We start from the raw sequence: 27,350 nt of genomic DNA, 5'->3' as shown, positions 1-27,350 counted from the left end.
AGAGGGGGGAAACAAAAGCACTGAAAAGTGAATGACACACTTCTGCCGACACCGTGCACGGACACAGTTTAAGGCTGGAGACACTAGAGGAGCACGAAGCTCCAAGGGCCAGCGCTCCGGCTGCTGCACTGCTCATGAATGAAACCGACTCTCATCCGCTAATCTAATTACCGACGTACTAAGGTGGTAGTGAACTCTTACCTGTCAAGACAGGTGAATGAGTCCTCCCCCTTCGACAACTTCGGCCTGTGAGAGAACAAGCTGAGCTGGCTCCGGCAATCCCGTAGCCAAATGACTAAGGGATCGTGCGACTCAAGACATGCTTGGACGTCTCGCCTGTAGAATTGAGAACAACGTTTGAGTCCACACCAAATGCTAATTAAAATCTGTCCGTTTTCATCCGACAAACAGCTGGCGGGTTGGACAAACATATGTGCGTTTTTGGCAAACAATAGAAACTACGACAAACAGACACATTTGACCAAGGGATTAAAGGGTATATTTTTGGTGCTTTGTGGTGTATGTTTTCAAATGGTGATGCTGATAAAATTCTGCTTGTTCTTTAGCATTTTGGCCCGATGGCATCAATCAGCAATGTTTTTTTAAATTTTTTTTTTACCAGAGACCATTTGTGTAACAAAAGCATGATTTTGTACAGTCATTACAATATAATATGAGGAGACAGAAGCAATCAGCATCCATCAATGCAGGGGTAGGGAATGATTTTGACTATTTTGAGGGGTTATTTTATTTTTATTAATATATAGCATTTTTGGTGAGTTGCTTAGTTATAAGCATGACTACCCTGTCAAGTTGTTGTACTTCACATTTGACTCGTCTTCCACTGACACCGCAGGACAGGTCACAAGGTGATGCAAGCAGCTGTTCTATGCGCTAGCAGCTAGTCGTGAAACGCTGCGTTCCAATGCAACTCAGAAACTGGTGTTTCCGACTTCAGTAGTAGTAGTATTGAGTAGATTCAAGAGGTTTATTTGTCACATACATATACATACGTTCATACATATATGCAGTGAAATGTCATTGCAACGCAAGAGATTATGCACAATAAGTTCCAAAGATAATAAAATGTGCGTTATCGACACAGAGGCGCTCGCGCAGGCGACCGCTAGGGGCGGTGCCACAACCGCGACTCTGGATTCTAGAATTATATATTAGTATTGATTGTCTGTGTTGTATTATCAGATCTAAATGTGTTGAAATAGTACCTGGGATATGGAGGGTAAAACTAGCACCTGGGTTGTGGAGGGTTGAACTAGTACCTGGGATGTATTACTATGATTATTATGATTATGATGATTATTAAATGTATATGTATTCCTATTAGGCCCATTATTATTGTTAGGCCTATTATCTTTGCTGTTGTTGCCATAGTAACAATAGGATAACGCTTATTGACTATAGTGTGTGGGGGTCTGCGTTCAAATCGAAGTCCCCGCTTCTGAGATAATAGCGTTCCATGGGCTCTGTGCGGGGAAACAAGGATGCCTGCAATACAATCGAGTTTGTTTGGTAAGCTTGTGCCTTCTAGAAGCAACGGAACGTATGCTGACGTGACATATCAAATAAATATCAAAAACATGTGACGATATGACGTAACTTATCACAAAGATACCGAGTACTTTGGATCAGAGTTACAAGTGCTTTCAAATAAACACCCACAGAAGGGGAACTTCGTTTTGTTGTCTCGATAAACCCGGGCCCGGGCGATCGGCTCCGGATATTCCAAATGAAATGGCCGTTCCTTCGCGCGTTCCCTAATAGGAGGTCGGATTGTTTTTTTTGTTTGTTGTTTTTTTTGGGGGTTTTGTTTTTTTTACCCTCCGCCTCCCGGACTCGAGCGGCTGAGGGAAGTGGGCGGGTTCTCCGACACGCCCCCCCCCCCCCTCCTCTGCCTGTGACGTCACCCGACGGGGTACCGCTTCGGTCGGCGGCGCGCCCCGCCAGAGCGGTCCCGTCGACGGAGAGAGCAGCACGTACAGAGCGACCACACCTCCCAGCAGAACCAGCCGCGACCACAGCCGCCTCGCCTCTTATTCTTCGCCTTAACTCGAAACCACCCGACTCTGAATTCGCTATAAATATGTCTAATATCGTCTGCTGTACAACGCCTCAGGTAAGGGTTCTTCGTTGTTATGTAAAAAAAAAAGATTAAAAAAAAAAAAAAAGGCGGCAAGGGAATATACCCGCTACATAACCTACATAACGCCAGACGTTATGTAGGTTGAAATGATTAATAACTGGTGTATTAGATCAACATTCTAATTTTAATTAACTCCCGATTCATACCCTGGAGAGAGGTTGCGGTGTTGGCAGCGGTACACATGAAAACACGTGGTGTGCTGATGCAGTAATACGAATAAAACATGGCAACTGCACATAGAAAATTGGGGAATATACAATATCCTGTCGTTATGTCAGCACCGGGGGATTTGACATCGGATTTCATGTTTGTCTGCATTGAACATCACACAAGAATCTATACCAGGAGATATATCTAATGGATGAGATGAAATGGCTTCAGCCGGTTAATTGGATGCGCAATGTCAGCGCTTTCCTCGCTGCCGGTGGACAAGGACATCCAAGCAGATGCCAAGCTGTATTATTATTATTATTATTATTTTATTATTATTAATAAGACCGCTTGAAATTAAATCGGGTGGATTTTTTTTTTCCTCGTGGTTTTCCGGGTGAAATCACAGGTGATCTTAGGAAGCGGATTGGCACGGCACGGCATGACTGACCGCCCTAGCCGTTAGCCCGCTAAGCTAGCCAGCCGACCTGGTCCTCCATGCTGGGGCGAGTGACGAGGGAATCGCGGTCGACCCGGCCCGTTCGTAGCGGACCGATCTTTTAATTGACTCCCCGCGGCGGGACTCGCTCCGGCAGGAGAACAGTGGGCGGGCTAATGGGTCTTCGGGCGACAAACGGAAAAATATTCACGAGTTCTTAATTCAGGCCGAGGCTCAGCAAGAGGCCACGGCGTTTGGCGTCGTTCACATTAAATGTGACCGATTTTCACGCTCCAACAGAATCCCGTTGAAGAACCTTGTTTTTGCGTTTCACACCTTTCCTTTCTCTGCCAAAATGAATGCATTTCCGAGAATTTCTTTCGCCGAAATACATTTTGAGGAACCGAGCCGAATCTCCCGGCTGTCCTCCCCCGCTCAGCGGGCGTCATTCCAACCGAATCTAACGAACGAATGGGGCGGACGGTCTAACGGCGGGCTTCGTTTAACCGAGCGACTCGTCCAGAACCGAATCTGTGGGCGGTAAAGAGTCCAACCTGCCGTGACCAGCTGGTGTCACCCGCCGTGATGGGTGTCATTATAATGGTGCGGGCGGGGGTCTACGGGGCCCTTGTGACCCACGGGCTCGGATCGGGTTATCGCAGGGAAAGCGATTGACAGCCCCCTTCGACCAATAGGAGACGCGATGGCCTGTCGATTGCCCAATCACAGATTAGGCAATCGCGCCCAACATGTGTCCCCACTTCGTAGCCATTTAAAAGAAATACTTCAAAAACAGCAGAGCCGCGGTGTTGCCTGGTGATCCGATTTTTTTTGTTACAGTCCTTGGCTATATTCATCTGTGTGGTGTCGATGATCAGAATCTGTTCATTCGGCCTGGTACATTTTCATATACAAAAGGTTTGTCTTGGTAAGGGGCTGCTGCATTGTAGTACAGACAATTGGCATAGAAAAGCATCTAGTCTAAAACACACACAAGAATATTCCAAATGTGGAATTAGGCACAGGATACATTACAAGGCTATGGCAGGGGCTAAGTGTTGCTAGTATTGGCTGTGAGTATAGATATAATTGGGCCGTTTCTGTACAGTATGAATAAATGTGTTCAATAATACGGCATGGTAACTGTGGGTGACTAGGTCGAAATTATTATGAGGATACTAAATTATTACAGTTTATTACACAATATTTTTTTTGGACTCTTTCTTGGCGCTACATTAAGGAACAGGGTATGAATTTTGAAATTTAGGGTGTGGAAACGGTGACTTAAGAGCCAGTGGGCTGTCATGTGCCCTGCAATTCCTTCCTGTAATGGGTGAGAAATACTGTTCTTTGGCTGTCATACTACTCACTTACTCACACAGTTTTTCTTTTTTTGTTTTGTTTGTTTTAATACCTTAACACTTCTTCTACCGCATGTCTCTGTTGAAAGCCTCATCGGTGTAATTGGTACTTCCTCTTTCTGGCACCAGGGGGTTCTTTGAGTGTTCAGTGGTGCGCCAGCACATTTGAGCTTGACAAATCAAATGGAAACGTGGAGAGAACACAGTATATTGAACCACCCTCCAACAAAGATGCTGGTTTTTTCCCTTTTGTTATTGTTCTTTGTCTCATTTTGTTTCCATGTGAATGCCCATATGTTCATGCGCCTATCTTGCACATCTGCCCTGGTCTGTGTTCCAATAGATGTATCATCAACCAGTCTCAACATCTTTCCTTTTTTTTTTTTTTTTTTTTTTTTTTTTTGTAGTTTCCGCTTGCGGTTCCTGTGACGACACTAGTGATTAAACACGCTTGGCAAGCACTCAGTGAAGGAAGGTTTGGAGGCAGGCTGTGCCAGTTATGGCCTCGAGTGCTGCTGATTGAATACAGGGCAGACTGACAGTGTTATTTTTCCGGCCATGTTGTTTTCAAGGCCAACCTGTTGGAGAGAACACTTATTTATTCATAAATTCCTATTATTGACAATATCAGCATTGCACAGTCTGTAACGCAAGATTTCAGAAATTCCATTTTTTCTGTTAATAGAGGACTTATTTTTCCAGAGTAATCAAGTGGATACATATAAGCCTATATATACGATGCTGAGAGGTGGCTTTAATGGCTAGAGAGGGAGAGCGGGCAGACTGGTTAGGAGTCCCTTTCCAAATGTTGCATAATGCCACAAAACTAGGTCAATTCACCCACGTCTGCACGGACTACATGCTGTACATTATCGCACAATGCAGCTCTATTCTCGAGCATGCTTCTGCTTAATCTAGTGAAACCATTTTGGCACATTTCACCGAGCAGCGTAGTATGGTCATCCACTGTTCACACATCTGGATAAAGACTACACTTGGTGGGAGTCTGGGTTGAGGACACGCCCTGCAATAGAAACGGCACTTAACTGGCTTTGGGCGGATCATGTGGTGCACTGTTCTTTTTCATAGAAAAGCAATTAATTTTTCATGGTTATTCATATTTTCACCACAGACTGCTGTATCCACCAAGCCTTTCTGGTACATTTTGTTCCATCCCCCAGATGCTGTGAGACTCCATGTGGTGTTAAATTGTGAACAAAGGGATGCATGGGCTTCAGTAAAATACCGGGCTGAGGATTTTGATCACCACCTCCACTGTGTTCCTATAGTTGTCTTTAATACTGCTTTTTACTTTTTATAAACTAAAAGCATCCATACACGAGGTATCTACAGTAACAGTTTTGTAGAGGACTTGCGTTTAGTTTTTGCCTCAGTATTTAGGATGACAGTTTGATGTTTCTCTATACCTGGCAGGAACATAAGATGGGAAGTTGGCTCTAATTACACATGCTTCCCCACAGCTAAGTGAGATAATGGGTGCTTGTGGTAAGACTGGTCTTTGTGCAGCAGTGAAACTAGTCTGTTGCACTCTGTAAATTGTGAATATTTACAGCGTTGACTACAAAAAACTGGCCTCCTAGATGTAGAAAACAGCAGCAAAGATGACACGTCTTATAAATCAGTGTGTTTCAGCAAGGTGTTTCAACTTTTGGTCGGTATACAAGAACCGTATATTGTGAAACCACTGGATTCATCATGTTACTTCACCAGCCACTGAACAAATGAAACTCAATGACCAAGATTCAGGTTATGCTTTTTGCGAGCCCTGTTAAAAGCAGCTTTGTGGCGGCATCTGGAGCAGTAGAGTAATCCAGTAAATCTCACGTACTTAAGATTAGCTACCGGAAAACGGTTTGCCGGCCACAGCCGGACCAAACTGCCAGAGTCAGTCTCTAAACTGGACCAAACTGAAAATTCCAAACTCTCTGTTTGGTCCAGCCCCCAGAACATTCACGGCAATGCAGTTCTTACTACCACGTTCTAGAATTTTCCCTCATGGGAAAAATTGTGTAATGAACTCTAGGACGAACATTGGAGAATGAAAGGGGCTCTGTCGGGAACTGCTAGCCGCGGGGATGTGTCTTTGACGTGGTGCGAGTGGAAGCAGCGCCTGGAGTGTGAGTCTGATTAGACGGTTTTGTCCCAGCGCTGGTGGCACGTGGCAGCAGGTGTGGAGGCCAGCAAGGCTAGAGGGGTGGGAGGCTTAACAGTGCAGGGCCTGTAACTAGAGAAAATTACATTAGGCACATGACATTCCCGAGAACAAGTTTTCTTTCTTTTCTTTTATTATTGTAACCTCGGTGGTTAAGTGAAATTTCCATGCTTACATTAGATATGCTCCGTGTAACTGCTTGGGTAGAGAGTCTGAGCTATTTTCTGAGCTGAGCTGCTCGGTGAAGGGACGTTAAAGGAGTGCGGTGGGAGGAGGGGAGGGCTAACGTTCCATCCAGGCTGTCCTATGAGGAAGGCTGTTTTTGGATTTTAACAGGTGGAAGTGACTCATGCTCAACAGCAGTTGCCGTACCGCAGAGCATTAATTTCAAATGACCAGTTGCCTTTAGGCGGATCAGACCAACATGACTGAAACGCATCGTTTTTCTTCTTTTTTTTTCTCCTAGGTTATAATGTACGACCAACACAGAAAAAGTACAACTCTATAGCCAACGGGTTCCCAAGGACTTGATTACAGTCGCTTCAAGCCTGATAGTTTGTGTTGATTTGGCTGCCCCCCCCAGCCGCCCCCCTCCCCTGCTGAAGCCCATCCAGTCAACTGGCATTGCTTCTGACTTCTTCCCATCCTTCATCCGGTGAAGAAGACTTGGGTTCCCTCGTGGTCTCTGTCTGCTTCGCCTTTTGCCTTGACCTCAACAGTAACATTTCCTGGTTTTACGTGGATTTCTCAATTAGGTAAGGTCAAGACTAATGCATGCATTTTCTATTCACACATTACATTTTACATTCAGCATGTTGGCAAGTGGAGAAGTCATGAATATAGTGTAATGATAACCAGCAAAGCATTTCAAGATTCAAGAGGTTTATTTGTCAGATATATATACATATACATACGTTCATACATATATGCAGTGAAATGTCTTTGCAACGCACCTGGAGATTATGCACAATAGTTACTAAACCAAACATAATACCTAACCTAATTCCTGCCTAGCTAACTAACTGAAACTAACCTTAGCATGATTATATTTCAGGCTTTGAACCCAAAATCAATGAAGATGATTCCAAACGGCTATTTGATTTTTGAAGACGAGAGTTTCTTGGACTCCACTGTGGCCAAGATGAACGCCCTTAGAAAGAGTGGACAGTTCTGTGATGTCAGACTGCAGGTATGACGCCATTCTCACCTTGAACAAAACAAGGAAACCTTTTCACCGTTTTGCAGTCCGTTGGCCTACTTTTCTTTCCCATCTGCCACACCTCAAACCCAGAGTTTCCGTTGGAAAATATTGCTGCCAGTCCACGTGTCCTGGAAGATTTCAACGTCCCTAACAAATGGGAGCGATTCCGGTCAAATATTACCTGTATTTATTGAGCTTAAAAACAATTGATAGGCAGGCTATATAAATAATTAATTCATGAAGGCATGTAGATTTACAATATTTTTTTTATTGAATATTTAAAAGTTGGGTGTTGTTACATATTTTACACAATGGATATTTGCCGTCTGCTTTTGGTCGTAACTTAAAAATAATTTAAATAAAAGCCGCTAAACTATGGATGTATGTGTCCCTGTTGTCACATTATAGCTTTCGGCTTCTCAGAGGTGTGTGTGTGTGTCCTGGGCTTATTTCTATATCGACAAACGTGATCGGTTAGAGGTGAAAGGTTACCTTCCAATCGTCCAAACTGATTGGCTCTCCGTTGCAACTTGCGGAACGTGGAAATGAACAGATCTGCGGAATTTTTCCAATCAAAATGATTAGTCTACTTTTTATTTAGACATGGGAAGAAAAAAAATGTCGATAATTATCGCAGCACTAATTCAAATTGTGCTTAGAGGGAATTATTTTCACCATACATAATGACCAGAGAGATTTAAATACGTCTGACAGATTTTCTTGGTCAAAAACCGGTCATTACAGGATAACAGAAATTCTGCTGAAACCTAAAGTCGGGGTTTGACTCGCTAATAACTTCACACTTTCTCCTGGAAGCTACTGAGTCACTGAATACTAGTGAGATGTGAGCCGCCTCAAACACATAATGCGTCCCTGACAAGAACATAACCTGAAGAGCTTTATCTCCACCCGACACATCCCAGAAGCTGCTGTCATGCTTTCATTATTAATAGTAAGGGAGTTGGGAGACAAAGCTGAGGTTAAGAAAAGAAAATGTCTCAAAGCTAGTTTTTTTTTTTTTTTTTTTTTTTTTTAAATAGATTTTTTTCCCTTTTAGAAACTGTAAGCCCTTCTCAAGTTAAAGAGATTATTTGTCACATGATTAACCATTGTGTTTTGTCACCATTATGACTCATGTGTAAGCAACCTCTCGTCTGGATCCTTTTTGTTTAGGTTTGCGGTCACGAGCTCATGGCTCACCGTGCTGTGCTGGCTTGCTGCAGCCCCTACCTGTTTGAGATCTTTAACAGCGATATCGAGCCCCATGGTGTCTCTCACGTCACCTTTGAGGACTTGAACCCGGCTGCTGTGGAGATCCTCCTCAACTACGCCTACACTGCTCAGTCAGTATTATCTCCTCGTAGTATTACCTCCTCGTGGTATTATCTCCCTGTTGACGCTCTGCTCTTCACCTGCTGTGTTTGACAATGGTGACCATCTTTTGTCCTAATTGTATTCCAGAGATATTGAAAGGTCTACTGTTTTGTATTTAACTTCACTGTAGAAATGCTTAATTTGTTTTATGTACAAGCCTATGTCCAAAGTACCAGGCTTCCCTGGCTTCTTAAGGTGCTTCATTTTGTGTCTTAAGGTGTGTTCATTTAGCCCTCGGCCGCTATGGAATTCTCTATAGACGTTACTTTGTTTCCTTGTCATTCATGGTTTGAGCTGCATTTGAGAAAAAATATTTTTTTCTTTCACGGCTCTAGATTGAAGGCAGACAAAGAGCTGGTTAAGGAGGTTTACTCTGCGGCGAAACGGTTTAAGATGGACAGAGTCAAGCAGGTGAGATTTAAACAATCTTTTCTTTGTCCGGTATTCCAATATTATTGTAAGGTTTTCTCATTTTGAACACAATAATGAACATAATTGTGCAAAAAAAAAAAAAAATAAATCTTCTCCACAATTTTTGAGTCAAGTTGGAGAATGAACCGGTTGTTTGCCAAACTTAACCACCCTCCTTCATTGCTCAGATTTGTGGGGACTACTTGTTATCCAAGATGGATTCCCAGAACGCCATTTGCTTCCGCAACTTTGCCAGCTCTATGGGAGACAACCGTGTCTTGGCCAAGGTGGACGCCTATATCCAGGATCACCTTCTGGATGTGTCGGAACAGGACGACTTCCTTAAACTCCCCCGCCTCAAGGTGGATATGCCTAGATACTGTTGTTCAGCAACTATTATTTATTGATTTTCAGCACTAAAGGGATGAATGAACTGACACTATTTTGAATTTTTTTGCACTATTTTGTATTGCAGTGAGCTAGCTTTCGAGGTCCTCCATTGAGTTACATGCACTTAATTGTATTTTTTACTTGAACTCTTACTGTAAAATTATCGACGCTTATGTAGCTGTTATTTTTGTGTCACTTTTTTTAAGGCAAAGCCGACTGAAAAGTCATTTAAAGCGGTGGACTAGTGAGGAGTTTGGGTTTTTCAGACTCAGCTGAATCCTGATCATAAGCGTCCCTGAAAGCCACTGATCACTGTATTGATCCTTGTTGGGGAAATGTATTGACCACTGACAGCTGATAGTTGGCCCAAGACAAAAACATTGAAGGATACATGGCATGCTGATGGCAAAGTGTTGCAATTTCTATATCACATGGTCCTTAAATTATAGAGGCCATTTGGAAATGTCTATCTCAATTGGCCTTTCATGCTAATAATTGCCATTACAACTGGTGTGCATATTTGGTTTGGTAAAGAATAGTGGTCGACCGATATAGGTTTTTCAATGGCTGTTGCGATATATATATATATATATATTTTTTTTAAATTTCTTCTGATTAAAATGCAACAATTTAATAAGAAGAAATTATGCAAACTGCCTGAACTTAAATGCACATTTATTTAACACTAGTGTTATCTTCTGATCTTCTGAGACTCATTGTCTCTTTTTGCTTAAAGCGGACCTAGTTTGTGCCTTCTTACACAAATTAATATAGGTCTCTGAGGTCCCCAAAACCTGTTTTTGAAGTTTGTTGCTGAAAATACCGCTCAAATTATACGTTCTAGCCATTCTAACATACCTCTACACTATATACCTCTATGGGGGCCAACCTGCCTGGCCCGAAATTCTGTGACTCATATCGTTGAGCATGGCTTTCAGGTTTCACTGTATTTACTGTACCCTTCACTCATTTCACTCCACCAAAATCTGTTTCTGAAGAAATTTGAGGCGATAAATATGCTATCCAGCTGCTGAATCTTCACTCATATTAGTTCTACAAGTTTGTTCTGACTTTGGTTGCTGTGCTCCAAGACTTTTAGTTTCATATAAATGTCAGGAATTAAAATAAATAAATACATCTACAATAAAAACACAAGATTTTCTTTATGGGTTTTATTTGGAGAAACGCACAGCGAATTGTGTGCCGCAGCCCACAGTCTATACTTTTTTCTTTTTTTCTTTAAGAAAGAAGCAGCAGAATCACTTTTTGAATGCTTACATTTCCATCGGCTGCATTTCTTCACGGACAATTGGTATTAATTTTGCTTTGTTTTTAAAGATTTGTTTGAGTTGGTGTCTGAGTTTTACTTAGATGTCCACAGGTAATCAAAAAACGAAACTTTGTTAAACAAAAAAAAAAAATAGAATAAAATAATGAATGAAATTAACAATGAAAAATAAATATTAAATAATTTGAAACTATAAAAAAAATATTATTATAATAAATGGCGTCATTTAAGTTTGGTCAGGGTTGGGAAATTGAGTCTCCCATTACAGAAGTGCAGGATTTGTTATTTAAAATTAAAGTATTTACACAAAAACATCCAGCAGCAGGTGGATAATTTTACTAAATTAGGTTCCTTAGTAACGGAAAGAAACCGGGAGATGTGCGTGACGCAGTGGAGGGAGACACAGGTCTTTCTTTTTAACGGGATGGAACGGGACAGTCGCTTAACTCAGTTGTGTTTTAAAAAAAAAAAAAACAATTAAAATAAAAATGTTTCATACAAGTAGGAAACACACGAAAATAAATAGATCTAAAATAAAAACACAGGAAAACCACCACGTGAATGCACACTGCTGTTTGGAAGAGAAAGACTCCACTAATCGGAGCTGAGTCCTTCTCACGTTCACCTCCTGCTGTTTTCTTCACGTGTCAAAAGCGGTTTTGTTTTCTTTGGGCCGCAGAGGCTCTCAACTTGCCCTCTTTAATGAGCTAACATCATGACAAACCGGAGCAAATGATACAAGTGACGAGAAGAAGACAGCACTGAGTGAGTGGGAGGAGGCGGGGCTATGTGGGCACTGCAGCGGTGTATGTGTCAACTAGCTGTCGTAGGGAAGAGGGAGCGAGAAGGTGCTGCTGCTACCGGTTTATCGATAGTGCAGAAAAAAAGTATTGAACAGTTTCATATATTCAGAATTTATGTATTGAGAAATGGATCATTTTGACAACACTAGTCTGCAGACATTTTTAGTTTATCGGCTTTGTGAGCACAGGCATCGGCCAATGCCGATTATCTCAAAATGCTCAGATATCGGCCCGATTAATTGGTCGACCACTAGTAAAGAATGTCCCACATGGTATCTGTAGGCCAGCACAGTATCAGCACAGCCAAGTAAAGTAGTTCTTTCTGTCTTTATCCGCAGGACATAAATATCAACGTTGAACATGAATTCCAAATACTACTTATACTGTTGGCCTAATTCTTGTCCCTTGTCCCTTCCTTTGTTGCAATCCAGTTAGAAGTAATGCTAGAAGACAACCTGACCCTGCCCAGCAATGGCAAGCTCTACTCCAAGGTGCTCAACTGGGTCCAGCGCAGCCTGTGGGAAAATGGAGACCAACTGGAACGACTGATGGAGGAGGTCAGTACCAGGGTCCACAATTGCCCCCCCCCCCCCTCCCCCTCCTGTGTTTGACGTCAAGAAGTCATTGAGAGGGCCGAACTGAAGGTGGCATGCTGTTGCCATGGTGCTGTGTCAGGACTGTTCTTTTTCCTTTCTCTGATTTGTTGAGGTTTTTCGCAGTAAGACTCTCTGTACCCCTGAACGATACGACAGATTAGAGGTGAGCAGAAAAAGAGCTGCTGTTTTGCTCTTGTTTTTTGTTTTCCTTTCCACTCGTCTTTTGGGTACGTGGTTGGTTCACACACAACCCCAGTTCAGTTTTTGTAGCGCTCTCCTCTTAGTGGTCCGTTCCCTTTTTTACTGCCAAGATACCGATGGTTTTATTTTTTATTTTATTTTTTATTTTTTAAGCAGGTTTGTGTGTGCGCATGTGTGTTTGTCACTTCCGAACTAATAGCCACTCCCCCCCATTGATTTATCTCTCCTAGGAGTATTAGCAGCAGCAGGAGACCAGACTGAGGAACCAGGACTGAGCCACCAGGGTAATGAGTCAGAGAGCAAAGAGAGGAGAGAAGCATTCCTGCTTCTCTGCAGCCGAGCAACACTGCGCTCCCATCTGCCCCTGCACATAAACAGACCCAACAGGCGTCCTATTCATACAATTAAAAGAAAACATCCCAAACATTCTCCTTTGCGTGCGTTTGGGCACATTATTAATGCACTCTGCCTTAGGATAGGATTGGATATACCAATACATGTTCATGTAGATGCACCCATCTGCACATCAGCAGCTTTACTCACATGGCTGTGAGAAAGGTATTTCTAAATGCATCCACACACATTTTTACTACACAAATGGTGCAGGGGAAAGGTTTGCAACAGCAAAAAACATTTCTAACACACCTTTTATTTCATATTTCTTTTCAGAAGCCAAAATTAAAAAAAAAAAAAAAATGCGTTTATGAAATTTTTGTTGAAATATCTGGCAGTGAGAAATGCAAGCTTTGGCGCCCGGTTCACACGGTGCTGCTGTCGCTGTCAGGTTTTATTCTGGTGTCGGATGATTTGACGAGCCTGAAAGGAGGGCTCCACACTGCCCTTCCCTCCTTATCTCTCCTTCATTCACTTGATGAAGATGTTTCCAGATGCTGTCGATCATCCACCTGCCGCCTCCTTTTTTTTTTAGACACGACAGAATTGGAGCTCTGGTACAAAAGGCAAATGGCGGACTAGCGAAAGAATCCCAACATTTAACCCTCTTCGTGCAGCACCAACAGTGTGTTTTACATTTTTTTTTAAATCTCTAAAAGAAGCCCTTGGACTGAACGAGAGAAGATGGTGGATTTCCTTCCCCTCCCCCACCCTCTAACACTGTCCTCCCTCCCCTCTCCCCCTCCGCGCTGGAGGCTCAGTGTGTTGCCATGGAGACAGCCACATGGATGTGTTGTTGTCGCTGTGTGTCTTGCAGGTTCAAACGCTGTACTACTCAGCTGACCACAAGCTGGTGGATGGAGGGCTGGTGATTGAGGGGCACACTGAGGTGTTTGGTGGCGAGGAGGACCACCTACAGTTTGTGCAGGTACAGAGCAGCTCGTGCCTGACCTCGACGTCACGTAGCCCCAGCCCGGCCACGTGTAGCCCCAGCCCGGCCACGTGTAGCCCCACCCCGGCCACGTGTGTCCCCACCCCGGTCACGTGTGTCCCCACCCCGGTCACGTGTGACCCCACCCCGGCCACGTGTGGCCCCACCCCGGCCACTAGTAAACCTAGTACCTGGCTCTGACCTAGAGCTTCAAAAGCAGGGCTGTTCTGCTGATATGACAGTAAAACATATTTAGGGATTTGTGTGAAACTCCCACTTGTATGTCTTTTCTGTGAAACATACAATCAGACAACAATGCGCCTTTAAGGCCAATGATCCCAATGTGGGCCTCGGCTTTGTGTCCGATTTGTTGGCGTGTTGTGGTGTTCTGGCCCTTGTCCCCTTCCGTCCAGCGTTCCCAGAACAGTCTGCTAGCTGGACACCGTAGGCGGGGGGGAGGGGTGGGGGTCTGAGAGTGCGTCGGCCGCTGTCAGACTTGTGCTGGTGCTAGCTGCGTGTCTGTAGCTGCGCTGTGCTCTTGCAGAAGAAGCCCCCACGGGAGAGCACCCAGAGACAGCTGAGCTGCAGCTCGACGGGAAGCCTGTCGCCCTCCAACCAAGCAGCAAACACCCCCAAACAGAGCACCAGGAGAGAGTGGAAGTACATTGCCTCTGAGAAGACCACCAGTAAGTGTGTGTGTGTGTATGTGTATGTGTATGTGTGTGTGTGTGTGTGTGTGTGTGTGTCCTTTATTAGTCCCACAACGGGGAAATTTACATTGTTCCAGCAGCAAAAAGGGGACCGCAGAAAAGAGAGCATATCAAGTACACACTATAAACATAGTGTGTGAGTGTCTGTGAGAACAAATGTTTCCCTAAAGGCAGCAACATCTTAAGAGTTTGTTCCTTTTTTTTTTTTTTTTTTTTAATATACTGTTAAAATGTGTCAGTTGCCAGTTTAAAGGCCACAGTCATCTTGCCTCCCTCCTTTACTAACCCACGTCTCCCCCTCCAGATAACACCTACCTGTGTCTGGCCGTGCTGGATGGCGTGCTTTGTGTGATCTTCTTGCATGGCCGCAGCAGCCCCCAGACCTCCCCCTCTGCCACCCCCTGCCTGATGAAGAGCCTCAGCTTCGAGGCCCAGCCCGAGGAGCTGGAGGAGCGCCCACTCTCACCCATGCACTACGCCCGCTCCGGCCTGGGCACCGCCGCCCTGAACGGCAGATTCATCGCAGCAGGTCGGCACTAGACCGGGGGAGAAGTTCAGCGAAATACTTTAATGTTCAACAGATGGTTCCTTGTAATTGGCAGAGCTAAATGGAAAATCTCAGGGGTTTTTTTGGGGGTTTTTTTTGTTTGTTTGTTTTTTTTGTATTGAAAACTTGAGATCAGTAATTGCGTACCTGCGAGGGTTTTTCAAGTCAGCAAAATTTAGTCTTTAGAGGAACTTGTCAATGACACAACCGTATGTCCCTTCAGGAGGATACAACAGAGAGGAGTGTCTGAGGACTGTGGAGTGTTACGACCCCAAAGAGGACCGCTGGACCTTCATAGCCCCCATGCGGACTCCCAGGGCTCGTTTCCAGATGGCTGTGCTCATGGTACTGCTCTGTTTGTTTGTCCCCGAAAACCTGCTGACTCGAGGACACCATGCATGTCCTCTCAAATGTCCATTAGCCAGTGGACAAATGTTGGACGTGATTTGAGGAAATTTGTACAAGCTTTGCCAAGAATAACCACAGGCTGTTTTGCTCGTGTCGGCAAGTTCTTCAGTCAGCATGTGGGACTGTTAGGTGTTCCTCGGTATTTGGGGAATGGGGACTGAACCGTCTCCTCTCGCCCCATTAGGACCAGCTGTACGTGATGGGCGGTTCCAACGGCCACTCGGATGAGCTGAGCTGTGGGGAGTCGTACAATCCACACACTGCCGAGTGGTCTCAGGTGCCGGAGCTCAGGACCAACCGCTGCAACGCAGGTCAGTGCTCAGAAGGCGTAGGATCTTAAAAAGGCACTAAAACATACTGGAACCACTTTACCTTAACTTTGTGTTAAGAAACACATATTTTATTGTATCATAGGACAAATCTCTCTATTATTTTTATATATATATATATATATATATATATACACACACACTCAAAACTGACAAAATGTAAAAAGTTCACGCTACAGTGATATTATATCCTGAAAGTAGGGCATTTAAGTAGAAGCTGCAATGGTGATTACCTCATCTCAAACAATTTATTGAAACAAAAGCCAACAACAGTGGTGGCTATACCACAACAAAAAATGTCAATGTCTCAATAACTTGTCATGTGCCCTTGAGCATCAATTACAGCTTGACAACGATGTCTCATGCTGTTCACAAGTCGACTTATTGTCTGCTGAGGCCTGGCTCCCCACTCTTCTTGAAGGGTCACGTCATGTCAAAATGTGAACAGCATGATGAAGAGGACTGTTTAAATACCAATTCTAATTGAACCAGGAAATGTATTGGTCCATTCATGGATCAAACACCTGTTGTGAATTTTGCCGTTCAGCTCCTTGTTAGAGAACAGCAAGTTGTGCAAAAAGTACTGATTTATTTTTATTTTTGTAAACATCCTTTTTAGGGACAATCAAGGACCCATTAATAAAAATAATCTACCTATCAACCTGATATCCAAGTATTCACATGGTTCAGTTAGTTATGTGTTGTAAATGAATAACTTATTTTGTTTTCAGATCACACAGACAGGGGTACAGCCAGGACAGCAGAATGAATGCAAAAAACAAACAATCTTATTTAAGATAATCATAAATGATAAGGTCTCCTTGCATAAACAAAGGATAAATAAAACAAAAATAGCAACATTGCAAGCCTGTTCTTTAAATAAATCCAACTGGCATTGTGGCAGAGTTGCAACTAAAAAAGGATGTTAACAAATGGCAATACAAAATCAGGAAATCCACAGGACGGCACATTAGTAAGCTAGACAGCTTTTTCAACTCACTCGTCAGGATATTCACCATTATAATGGAAACGAATCGCAATTAAATTATCGAGAGTTTTTATCGCAAAAAAAGATCAACTCTTATATCCTCCCATCCCTAGTGCTCGCTGCTCCTCCGTGGTGTGGTCGGGGAAGCACAAGTGATCTGGCGTTAACCCTCCATGTTTTGTCCCAAGGTGTCTGCTCCTTGAACAACAAGCTGTATGTTGTGGGAGGGTCAGACCCCTGCGGGCAGAAGGGCCTGAAGAACTGCGATGCCTTTGACCCCGTGACCAAGGACTGGACCAACTGCACCCCGCTCAACATCAGTACGTGTCTGCTAAACAATGCTCCGTTTTCCGGTTTGCTCCATCTGCACGAGAGGAAACAGTCGTAGTAAAGTGAACATTTCGTATCAAAAACATCGTCTCCAGGGCGGCACCAGGCAGCGGTGTGCGAGCTGGACAGCTTCATGTATGTGATCGGCGGGGCTGAGTCGTGGAACTGCCTGAACACCGTGGAGCGCTTCAACCCCGAGAACAACACCTGGACCCTGATCGCCCCCATGAACGTGGCTCGCAGGGGCGCCGGCGTGGCCGTTTACGCAGGTAAAAGCAGAGAAACGTGAGGGGTGACGGTGCAGTCATTGGCGCGCGAGTCTTAAGTCGCTGATGACGACCTTTTCTCCCTGTGCAGGCAAACTGTACGTGGTGGGCGGCTTTGACGGCTCCCGTGCGCTGCGTTGCGTGGAGGTCTACGACCCCGCCCGCAACGAGTGGAGAATGCTGAGCAGCATGACGTCGGCCCGCAGCAATGCGGGCGTGGCGCTGCTGGGAGAGCTGATCTGCGCTGTGGGCGGCTTTGACGGGAACGACTTCCTCAACACCATGGAGGTGTACAACCCCGAGACGGACGAGTGGAACGACTGCGCAGAGGCCCTCTCCCCCCCCTCGGACTGAGGGGCGAGACGGGAACTCGGCGGTGGTTTTCATTTGGGCACCTCGTTTAAATATTTTTTTTTTCTCCCCCCAAACTAACAGGCTTAGTGACGTAATCGTGTTTTGTGATGTTCTGTGTGAGCGGACGTAACGGTAGGGAAAGGGGTGGGTGGGTGGTTGGGGTCACCAGGGCTTTTAAGAATGAGGGGTCTTCAGTGAAGACCGGCTTATACTGGGAGGGGTGGGGTGGGAGGGTTGCCCAAAGCAACATGACGCCTTTGCATATTGCATACAATATTTTCTGTTTTATGTATATATATTGTTTTTCCTCAATTTTGTTGAATGCCAACTTTTTTTTTTTTTTTTTTAAGATTTCAGGTTGTTTATAAGGGTTTTCAGAGAAGTGAGCTACTGAGTCACCTGCGAGGTTGCAGTCTGGAGTGGTGATGTACTGGAAACGTTATGTTGAGTTCTAGACTGATTATTATTATTTTTTTTCTCAAAACAGTAATTTTGCTCAATTATTTAAACATCTATGGTTTAAAGCCTTACTCAAAGTGTGAGTGGAGAAACACCTGTCACGGCATTGTCATTTTAAGCTAAAGCTGGATAGCTTCATAAATCTTAAATGATGGCCTTTTTTATATTTTTTTATACACTGCTGATTTACCAATAGAACATTTGAGTAGCGGACGTGCATGACAGCTGAGTTATTAAGTTACATCTGTGCCAGTTTTGGTAACCTTTTCTTTTATATGCCACATATGCGCACAACAACCATGCTAATGTGCTTCTGCTAACCAAATCTTTTGTAACCATGAGTTAACTAATTCACTAATGTAGAGATGCAGATTACTGAAGATCCTATTATTATTATTTTTTTTCTTGAGTGTTTTTAAAAGTCAGACATTCGCATAAATTCTCTTGACAAAGGTTAGAATATTGTATCGCATTTGTAACAACTTATTTCTAAACTAATAAACCATCAACCTGAAATTTGTCTCTTTCCCTTTTTCTCAGAGTGCATATAAACAGTAAAGGGGATGGAGGCTTTCAATGTAAGCCCGCATTTTGCAGAGAAGTGTATGTGGAATTAGTCTTTTATATTTTTGTTTATTGAAATTATTTTCAGTCTAGCAAATATTTCATTGATTATTGCTCACAACCAACAGAAAGAGGGCAATAACAATTTCAACTATTTGTCAAGACAGCTGCGCAAATGAGCCATTCGATAGGACTGGGTGGGAAAAATCCAGCATTGGAAGTCATAACATTGCCTCAAACATTTCCATCCAGGTTTGGGGCGGGTGAGCGCGGGACACTGTCCAAGCTCTCCATTAGCATCTACTAATGTCACCCCCTGCTCAATCCTTCATTACTGTCTGTCCTGGTTACTGCCGTCTAAAGCCTGCCTTGTAGTCACACGTGACTGAGTCGTACAGATTGTACCTGCGGAATGTGTCCATCTTGAATAACATGAAGTGCGCAGCATGGAGTTCCAAAAATTGGGAGCTGCGGGACCTAAATCACTGTGGCAATGTTGCGAGCGCCGCGATGACGTCATTTATGACGCGCGCACTAAACGACTACGGTGACCAAGCTAAACCAGGCATAAGCTTCTGCCGTCAAAGTTTTCCACAGGGATGACATCACTAAGCCCTTTCCTGCTCCCGTAAGTGTCTAATTTTGGGGAGATTACACTAAGCAGGCCAGCAGACATACCAGCACCATGGGAGGCCGGAGGTCACTGGGCTGCGTGAGCCTTGAACTACGGCCAAGGAAACGCCGCATCTGTAAAGCCTTGTGCCAGGGTGCGTGAAGAACATATCCTGCCCTTCACATTCAAAAATCAGCCTCCAGTAATCTGCAGCGAATAGAGCTGTCCGTCACGGTTGAGCCACAATTGGATGCATAGGATGCATATGCAGACTTGTTAATACTCACCTATCGGAGGGCTTTTGGCATTTAGCTTTACCACCAATGGTGAAATGATTTCCATCCAAAATGAATGACTTGCACCATGACAACAAACAGTAAACCTACATTTTTATAAATATATGAAAGCGGAAGTGGAAAACTTTAATTATGTTTAAGTTTGCCTTTTGTCAAATGATCAACATATTTAAACTATCACAGAACTGTATTTGAATAAAAAGAAATGAAGCTGCGGTCAACTACTACTCGGAAAGTCAAGCAAACGGCCTCTGCGTGACCGTCTGGGAATCACACCGCATCGGTATGATGCGGTGTGATTCCAGCCCATCCGGTTGGCGTCACCTGGACTCTAATCTCCTCAGTCAGGACAACCCCCCCCAACCACACGCACTCACACGCACTGGGTGCTTATTTGAGCTCATCCAAGCATGAGTGTGGCCTTTCCAGCCCCATTCCCAAACATCAATTTAACTCTGGGTTTCTCCAATTCTCCTCTAACAGTGTGTGGATGGGACAGATGAGATAAGATCTATTCCGACAGGCAGAAAAAAAAAACCCCAATATATATATTAAAAAAAGAAAAGTATTACAAATGTTTTTCACAATTTTCTTTTTGTATATTTATAATTTTTTAGCACATTTGTTCCTGAATATGTAATAATGTAAACATCTTGAGATAATGCTGCTGTGCATGCAGACGGCCCGCAACGGTCAGAACAACCGTGCAAAGGAAACCGTGAAACAGCACGACGGCGGTATCACCGCGGAGCACCGGATGCAGCACAGAGGCACCAGGGTTACCGACCAGTCATCTGGTGTCAGGTCGAACATTATCCTCCCGCTTACATGATGGGGCATCCAGGACAAACCGTGTGGTTTCCTCCGGAGGGAACAACGTGCTGAACCCGGTCGGGGAGTCAGCGAGGAGGGAAATCCCAACCAGAGGCACGGCCGCAAAACCCCCCGCGACGAAAGTAGAATCAAATGACTGTTCTCTGGCAGAACTCGCATCTTCAGAAAGCAGATTTCCCCTCTTGTTGCTGCGAGTCCTGTATCTACCAACCGTTGATACTTTTTGAACGAATGTAACAAAAGTCAAACTAAGATCGAAAGTCACAGCATGGAATAAAAGCAGCGTAAGTATATTTTTAGATGACAATACATATGAACATATTCATCCATCAAATAAAAATAATTTGTGTTTCAAGTAAAGATCGGAGGATCTGCTCCTCCTCCCAGCAGGACATCAGTCTCCTGGTCCGTTCAGCTCCATGTGCTGTGGGGGACAAGTGGCCTCCACGCAGAGCTCCAGGGCCACCTTGAGCTCCGTCAGCTGGGCACCCCCAAGTCTCAGCTTTTCCCTAAAAAGTCAAGCGCACACACACACACACGCACGTTAGAAACGTAATGGAATACATAAGAGAAAGGAGAGAAATGCTCTGAGGCGTAGGACAGAAAATAAAGGATCAGAGCGAACGATGATGTTGCCCAGAATGTGTCCAGAGATAATAACCTCCCTTCGTGTGGTGGTTGAGCGAGAGCGCCACGCGTGCATGTGACTACGCGTACATGTGCATCCAGTCCACCAAAATAATCGGAACATTTTGACATTACTTTCTTTCTTGCCTCAATATGCAGTCAACCACTCTACGCAGGGTTCCACCAGAGCCCACAGCACATTCGTTTCAGTATTAAAACAGAATGAATGACTACTCGGCTCTGTGTGGATCAATACATAAGAGAGGAGAACTTTTCTGGGGCAGGCTGAATTTTCTATGGGGCGACACTGTTCTTGGAACCGGAACAAAAGGAGTCCTGTTCGGCAGCCTCCAGTGGAGGGCATGGTGTTCTGGAGCTGTTATTTACAGACCGCTCTCTACTGCGGAATTCATCTTCTGTATTTCTGGAGTCCAAACGCCAGTCGCCTACACGGGCGTACACGCAAGCACGTATGCACAATAGAATACACAAACCAACAGTCTTCACCCTGATAAAACACATCTTTAGGCCTCCACGTCCTTGGCAACGGCTGCTTGGCAGCAGAGACAGAAAAGGCGCTTGTTAAGTTTCCTCCTCTGCCTTTGTTTCCATTGGAACATTATGTAACGGTGGCGAGAGAGAGAGAGAGAGAGAGAGAGAGACGCCTGCTGACGCCCCATCTCATGTCATCGTCTCCCCAAAAAAACCCAGGCACTCTTGAGGGTGGAGATGTGCATTTATGTAACCCGTGGGGACGGCAGGATGCGGTGCGGTGTCTTGGAGGGAATTCCAGCGCCGACCGGAGCCAAATCTTCACCGTCGTGTGTTTACGTTGACCGCCGCCAGCTCCAACGCATACGGGATTCAAAAACCCTTGTGTACACAAAGTGCCTTGACGCACAGATAAATGGTACACGTAGCTCACTGACCCGAACACGCACCGCACGCACGCACGTTACACACCGAGAGCCGGAGCCGCGCTCGCTTTTTGTTGCGTTACATAACCCACGTTGACATAGGCGCCGACTTTGGCAGATTAACCTCAACCAAACATCCCTGGGGGGGGGGGGGGATAAGGATGTCCTGCGCGGCGATAGATGGAGCATGGGAGCAGACGAGTTGTGCGGATGTGCGGAGAGATGTGTGTGTTACCGTGTCTTACCTAATCCAAATGGTGGAGCCGAAGCCGAGGCTTCCAACCGACCAAGGAGCTCATACCGCTTTGAGATACATCATTTGTTTTTGTCATCCCAGCCCGGAGTTAAACATCCCTTTGAGAAGGAACGATATGACTGCCAACAGGACCTCATTAGTGGGCAAACTTGGGTTAGTTGGTCATTGTGAGGTCATCTCTCTCAATTATGACCTTTGCGCCATCAAAGCTCAGAGGGCGAAAGAGAACCGGCGTCGATAACGCCTCCATGTTGAGTCAGCGGTGCCACCCAATACAGTTATGTACTTAGAACATGGTTCAGTCGTGAATTTTCAAAAAAAATAAAAAAAAGTTTGATCATCTTTCTTATAGGGCTGTGTACATTTTTCACTTGAAAGAGATAATCAACTGTAAAGTGTAATCTGTTAATGTTTTCGTGATTATGTTATAGGACTCCGAGCTGAGACATTTTTCTCTGGGGTGAATGCTCCAAGAAGTGAACTTAAGTTGGACGGTTTTCTATCTTTTACCAAGCACTGTTTCCCCCTCCCACTACCGGCGCTCTTTAAAGTGGACCTTTTTATGCTCCTTTTTACACACGTTAACGTAGTTTGTTTTCTGCACGTGTTTATGTTTTTTGCTTAAAATACCACTCGGATTATGCATTTGAGCCATTGTGACATGCCTCTATACATAGTGCGAATTACAGGGAAGAGTGGGATTGGGGATGTCTGACCCCCCCCCCCCCCCTAATTAAGACCCCCCAAAAGAGGTAAAAACAACAGGTCGTGTGGTCGTGCCCCCCGCTGGAGAAAAAAAAATGTGATGCCTAATTTGCACTCTGCTTCTATATGTACCATAATGTTCCAAAACTAGCTGTTTAAGTGTGTGTAGCTTCAATTGTGAATGAGCAGCCAAGCACCTACTTCTGAGCCAATGGGGTTTGAGCACAAGTTCTGGGTTCTGTGAGCCAATGGGGTTTGAGCTTTACTCCGGGGTCCATTTCTTTTACTCCGTAAACTTTTGCTAATTTCACCTTATCAGTACACACACATCTGTTTCTGAACAGATTTGAGGGGAGAGATAAGCAATCCAGGTGCTGAATCGTCACTTATATTAGATCTACAAGGCCTCGTTTAGAACAATTTAAACAATCTAACTTTTGTTGCAGCGCGCCAAGCTTGTGGAAGACACGGACACCGCACCGGGGATTTTTTTTATCTCACATAAACATCGGAAAATAAAATAAATAAAATGGCGCTGACGTCAGCTGGTGCATAGTCAAAAAAAACCCCATTAAAAACTGAGCGTTCAGAGCGGTCTGAACCTGAGCGTGTTGTTCACAGCGATTACTTTGTCATTAGTTTACCTCATTATTGGACACTTTGGCCACATCTAATATGAACCTTCCACATTGTAACGTTACATATATATATATATATATATATATATATATATAGAAAATAAGGAAAAGCACAACAGGTCTACTTTAACAACATTTAAGCAATGTTTAACTTCACAGTTTCAGGATCTCAATGTGCTGCATTCAACCTTCATTTGGAAAGCTGCGCTGAGCGACACACGAGACCAGGTGCACAATTCGCAGGACACAGAGGTTTGGGTGAATGTCTTTCTCTGCAACATTCTAAATTTATTTATTTTAATTTCATACCAGGCGGTGGCTTCTCGAGGTATGTGAAGTTAACGACAGCGACATTGGACATTGTGTTCTCTCCTAACAAGTTAAGCTCTGACACGATCTGTCAAAAGGTTAATTTGACAAACAAAAATTATGTCAATACAATTCAACTTCAGATAATTATGCATTCAATTAAAATGTACCTTGGCCTGTTTAAGGTTTCCCTCGTGGGCAATAATAAGAGTCTACCTCCTAGGCCGCTATTATCAGTAAGCTCCAGTTAATACCAGTAAGTGTAGTTCTTCAAGTCAAACATTGTCATAACAAGCCTGGTAAGATATAAGTGACTAAATGGGCTTATAGGTGAATCATTACCGAACCCAATGTGCTTTTCTCCTCCATGTTTTTACTTTGTTTCTCAACCAAAATGAAGCCTGACAGGTGCAGGCTGCTTCCCTTCGTTCGTTCGTGTAGGGCTACACAGGCAATTGGGACATTAGCCAAGAAGTGGTGTCGTCATCCAGTTCAATGAGGCCGCTGACTCCATGTGGTGATATGAACATTGGGCATTCATCAATGATGTGTTCAACAGTCTGTGGTTTTCCGCATTCACAGAGATTTGTGGCAGACACTCCAATCATATGCAGATAGGATTGGGTCTTTGCTACTCCAGAGCTAAGTCTGTTGAGGTTGACCCAGGCATTCCGTGGTAGGTCACACCCAGGTGGATTGGTTGAAGGGGAGTTGATGAACTTCCTCAACGTGGAGGTTGACTTGGACCATTGCTTGTTCCAGCAGTCAAGGATCCATCCAGGGTGTGGAGGGCTCGTGGTAAGGAGTCTCCTAGCTTCGGTGGAGAAGTGTCTGCGTTTGAGTCTCTGGTGGCCATATTCAGCAGGCGGGGGGGGGGGGGGGATCAGGCTTGTTGGCTCATCTGCACTCGTGCAGGCCAGCTTCAAGGTCAGGAAGTTACGACGGAGCTCTGGAGGTGGAATGCCAGACAGTATGGGGAGAAACTCGACAGGGGTTGATGGCAGGGCACCACTAATTAGCCTCATGGCGATGTTAAGCACAACATCAACACAGGCTGTATGGCTGCTGTGACTCCATGCAGGGGCGGCATACTCAGCCGTGGAGTATGCAAGGGCAAGGGTAGAGGTGCGCAGGGTGGTGAAGTTTGCACCCCATCCAGTGCCAGCCAATCTCTTCAGGAGGTTTACACGGGCAGCGGTCTTGGCAGCAACTTGTTGGATGTGTGGCTTGAAGGTGAGGGTACGGTCAAGTGTGACACCGAGATATTTAGGGTTGGGGTCATGCCTGACGATGGTGCCGTCGAGTGTGATGTTCAGCATGGTATTCGCACATCGATTGGCAAGATGGAACACTGAGCAAACTGTCTTGGGCAAGCTTAGCTTGAGATGCCATTTATGGAAGTACCTGCTCAGTAGCGAGAGATCTTTCTCAAGGGCATTCTCAACCACACTAAAGGCTTTGTCACCAAATCCAATGGCTGAGTCGTCGGCGTAGGTGTATAGTGAGCACTCTCCAACAGGCATGTCAGCGGTGTAGATGTTAAAAAGTGTAGGGGCAGGAACAGAGCCTTGGGGGAGCCCGTTCCTCAGTCTTCTTCTCTTGCTGCGTTGGCGCTTTGAGGTCTCCAGTACAAAGGTACGGTCCTGTATAAGCAGCATGATGAACTTCACGAGCTTAACATCAGGCAAAGTCTTCAGGAGCTTGAGGTAGAGGCCTCTGTGCCAAACTGGGTCATACGCCGCAGTGAGGTCGATGGAGACTGTTCCAAACTTTTCTTTCCTCTGGAAGGCGCTTTCGATGTCATGAACTAGCCGGGTCACTTGATCTGTTGTTGATCGACCTTTACGGAAACCAGCTTGAGTGTGGGGAAGACTCTCTTCAATGATGTTGTTTATTCTTGATAGAACGACCCTCTCAAGTAGTTTGTAAAGATGTGACAGGAGGGATATTGGGTAGTAGTTCTTTGGTTCATCTGGTGTTTTATTTGGCTTGAGTATGGCCAGCACCTTAGCCTGCTTCCATTTGGAGGGTATGGTCAGGTTTTCTAGGCAGTTGGAGAGGAAAAGCTGGACCCAGGTCAGTGACTCATGGCTCATGTTCTTCAGGAACTCAGTGTGGATGTTATCGTTTCCAGGAGCCTTATTTACCTTGAGGGATTTCAGAGCTGCAACGATTTCTTCTGACGAAATGGGCTGGGAAAGGGGGCTGGATTGAGGAACTGTCCTGGTGAGTTTCCTGATGTCTGCGACTACTTCTCTGGCGAAGGCTTTTGCCTCAGATGAGCGGTCTTTCCATCTGCCGTTATCAGCGAGTACAGAGGCTATCGCATTTCGCTGCTATGGGGCATGGTCTAGCTGGGCAACGTCGCCCAGTTAGCCGGTTGATCGTATTCCAGGCCCTACGACTAGAATGTGTGAAGTTGATATGGTTTACTCCCTGCTCCCATCTCACCTTTCTCCCCTGCCCAAGAAGATCCAGCAGGTGGTCACCACGGAGAAAGCGTTGGTCAGTGTCGGTGGCATTCAGGTACTCCTTGTACAGTTTCTCACAGTCTTTATCCCAGTAAGGTACATGTGGGTCCCTGCGGCCTCTTGGGATGGAGAGCTTGGCAGCCTTGTTGAGCAGGATGCAGAAGGCTGCTTCCCTGTGACAGTGAAACAACATTCTCCTCTGATCCTAATGTGCCACTGGGCAGCCCATAACCACCGTTTGAATATTATGACATAACCCGCTGCAAAAATAAAGGGTGACGGCTGCTGATAAAATGTTGCTGCTGTCAGAAAGAATGAATGATGTAAGCTAACAGATAAGGAGGCTAAACACTCCCACACACAAAAGGGCTGAGGATTGGCATCGACGTATTTTGGCGAACGCTCTCAGGTAGACGGCGGTTATTGTCAACCCACACCCACACCCACACACACACACACACACACACACACACACACACACACACACACACACACACACACACACACATCAGCCACACATCAGCCAAACAATAAAACCACCTGCCTGATATTGTAACTAACCCCCTTGTGCTGCCAAAACAGATCTGACCCGTGGAGGCATAGACTCCACAAGACCTCTGAAGGTGTCATCTGGTATCCGGCACCCCTATATCCCACCCCTTGACAGGTGCCAATGGAACAAGATGATCAATACTATTCACCTCACTTGTCAGTAGTTTTAATGTTGTGGCTGATCGGTGTATACACAAACACACAAGGTAGACATTAGGCGCAAAGTGTATTTAGAAGAGCTGTCACATGATCCCAATTATGCGAGCAGACGTTCTCGATTATTTTGTAAGATCGTTGGATGTCAT

General features: G+C 44.9%; 2 protein-coding genes across 6 annotated transcripts in view; one reads left to right on the top strand and one right to left on the bottom strand.

Annotated features, from left to right (window-relative positions):
- The first annotated feature begins 1,979 nt into the window (after positions 1 to 1,979).
- On the top strand, positions 1,980 to 18,779 carry ivns1abpa (influenza virus NS1A binding protein a). The gene is made up of 15 exons (XM_080015564.1): positions 1,980 to 2,134; positions 6,751 to 7,039; positions 7,339 to 7,473; positions 8,659 to 8,828; positions 9,195 to 9,270; positions 9,459 to 9,632; positions 12,183 to 12,308; positions 13,759 to 13,869; positions 14,417 to 14,558; positions 14,887 to 15,111; positions 15,353 to 15,474; positions 15,722 to 15,848; positions 17,043 to 17,174; positions 17,280 to 17,453; positions 17,542 to 18,779. The coding sequence occupies exons 3-15, from the start codon at positions 7,357 to 7,359 to the stop codon at positions 17,802 to 17,804; spliced, it is 1,959 nt and encodes a 652-aa protein (XP_079871690.1). The 5' UTR covers positions 1,980 to 2,134; positions 6,751 to 7,039; positions 7,339 to 7,356; the 3' UTR covers positions 17,805 to 18,779.
- Positions 18,780 to 20,100: 1,321 nt separating this feature from the next.
- Positions 20,101 to 27,350, bottom strand: part of swt1 (SWT1 RNA endoribonuclease homolog) — a 29,106-nt gene continuing 21,856 nt past the window's right edge. For all 5 annotated transcript variants that reach the window (XM_080018372.1, XM_080018369.1, XM_080018371.1 and 2 more), the window contains exon 17: positions 20,101 to 21,079. In XM_080018372.1, the coding sequence (XP_079874498.1) occupies positions 20,965 to 21,079 (115 nt within the window). In that variant the 3' untranslated portion in view covers positions 20,101 to 20,964. The remainder of the gene's footprint in view (positions 21,080 to 27,350) is intronic.

The sequence above is a fragment of the Zeus faber genome, assembly GCF_960531495.2.
Source record: "Zeus faber genome assembly, chromosome: 1".
Lineage (NCBI taxonomy): Eukaryota > Metazoa > Chordata > Actinopteri > Zeiformes > Zeidae > Zeus > Zeus faber.
This window is presented reverse-complemented; position numbering and strand designations above follow the sequence as displayed.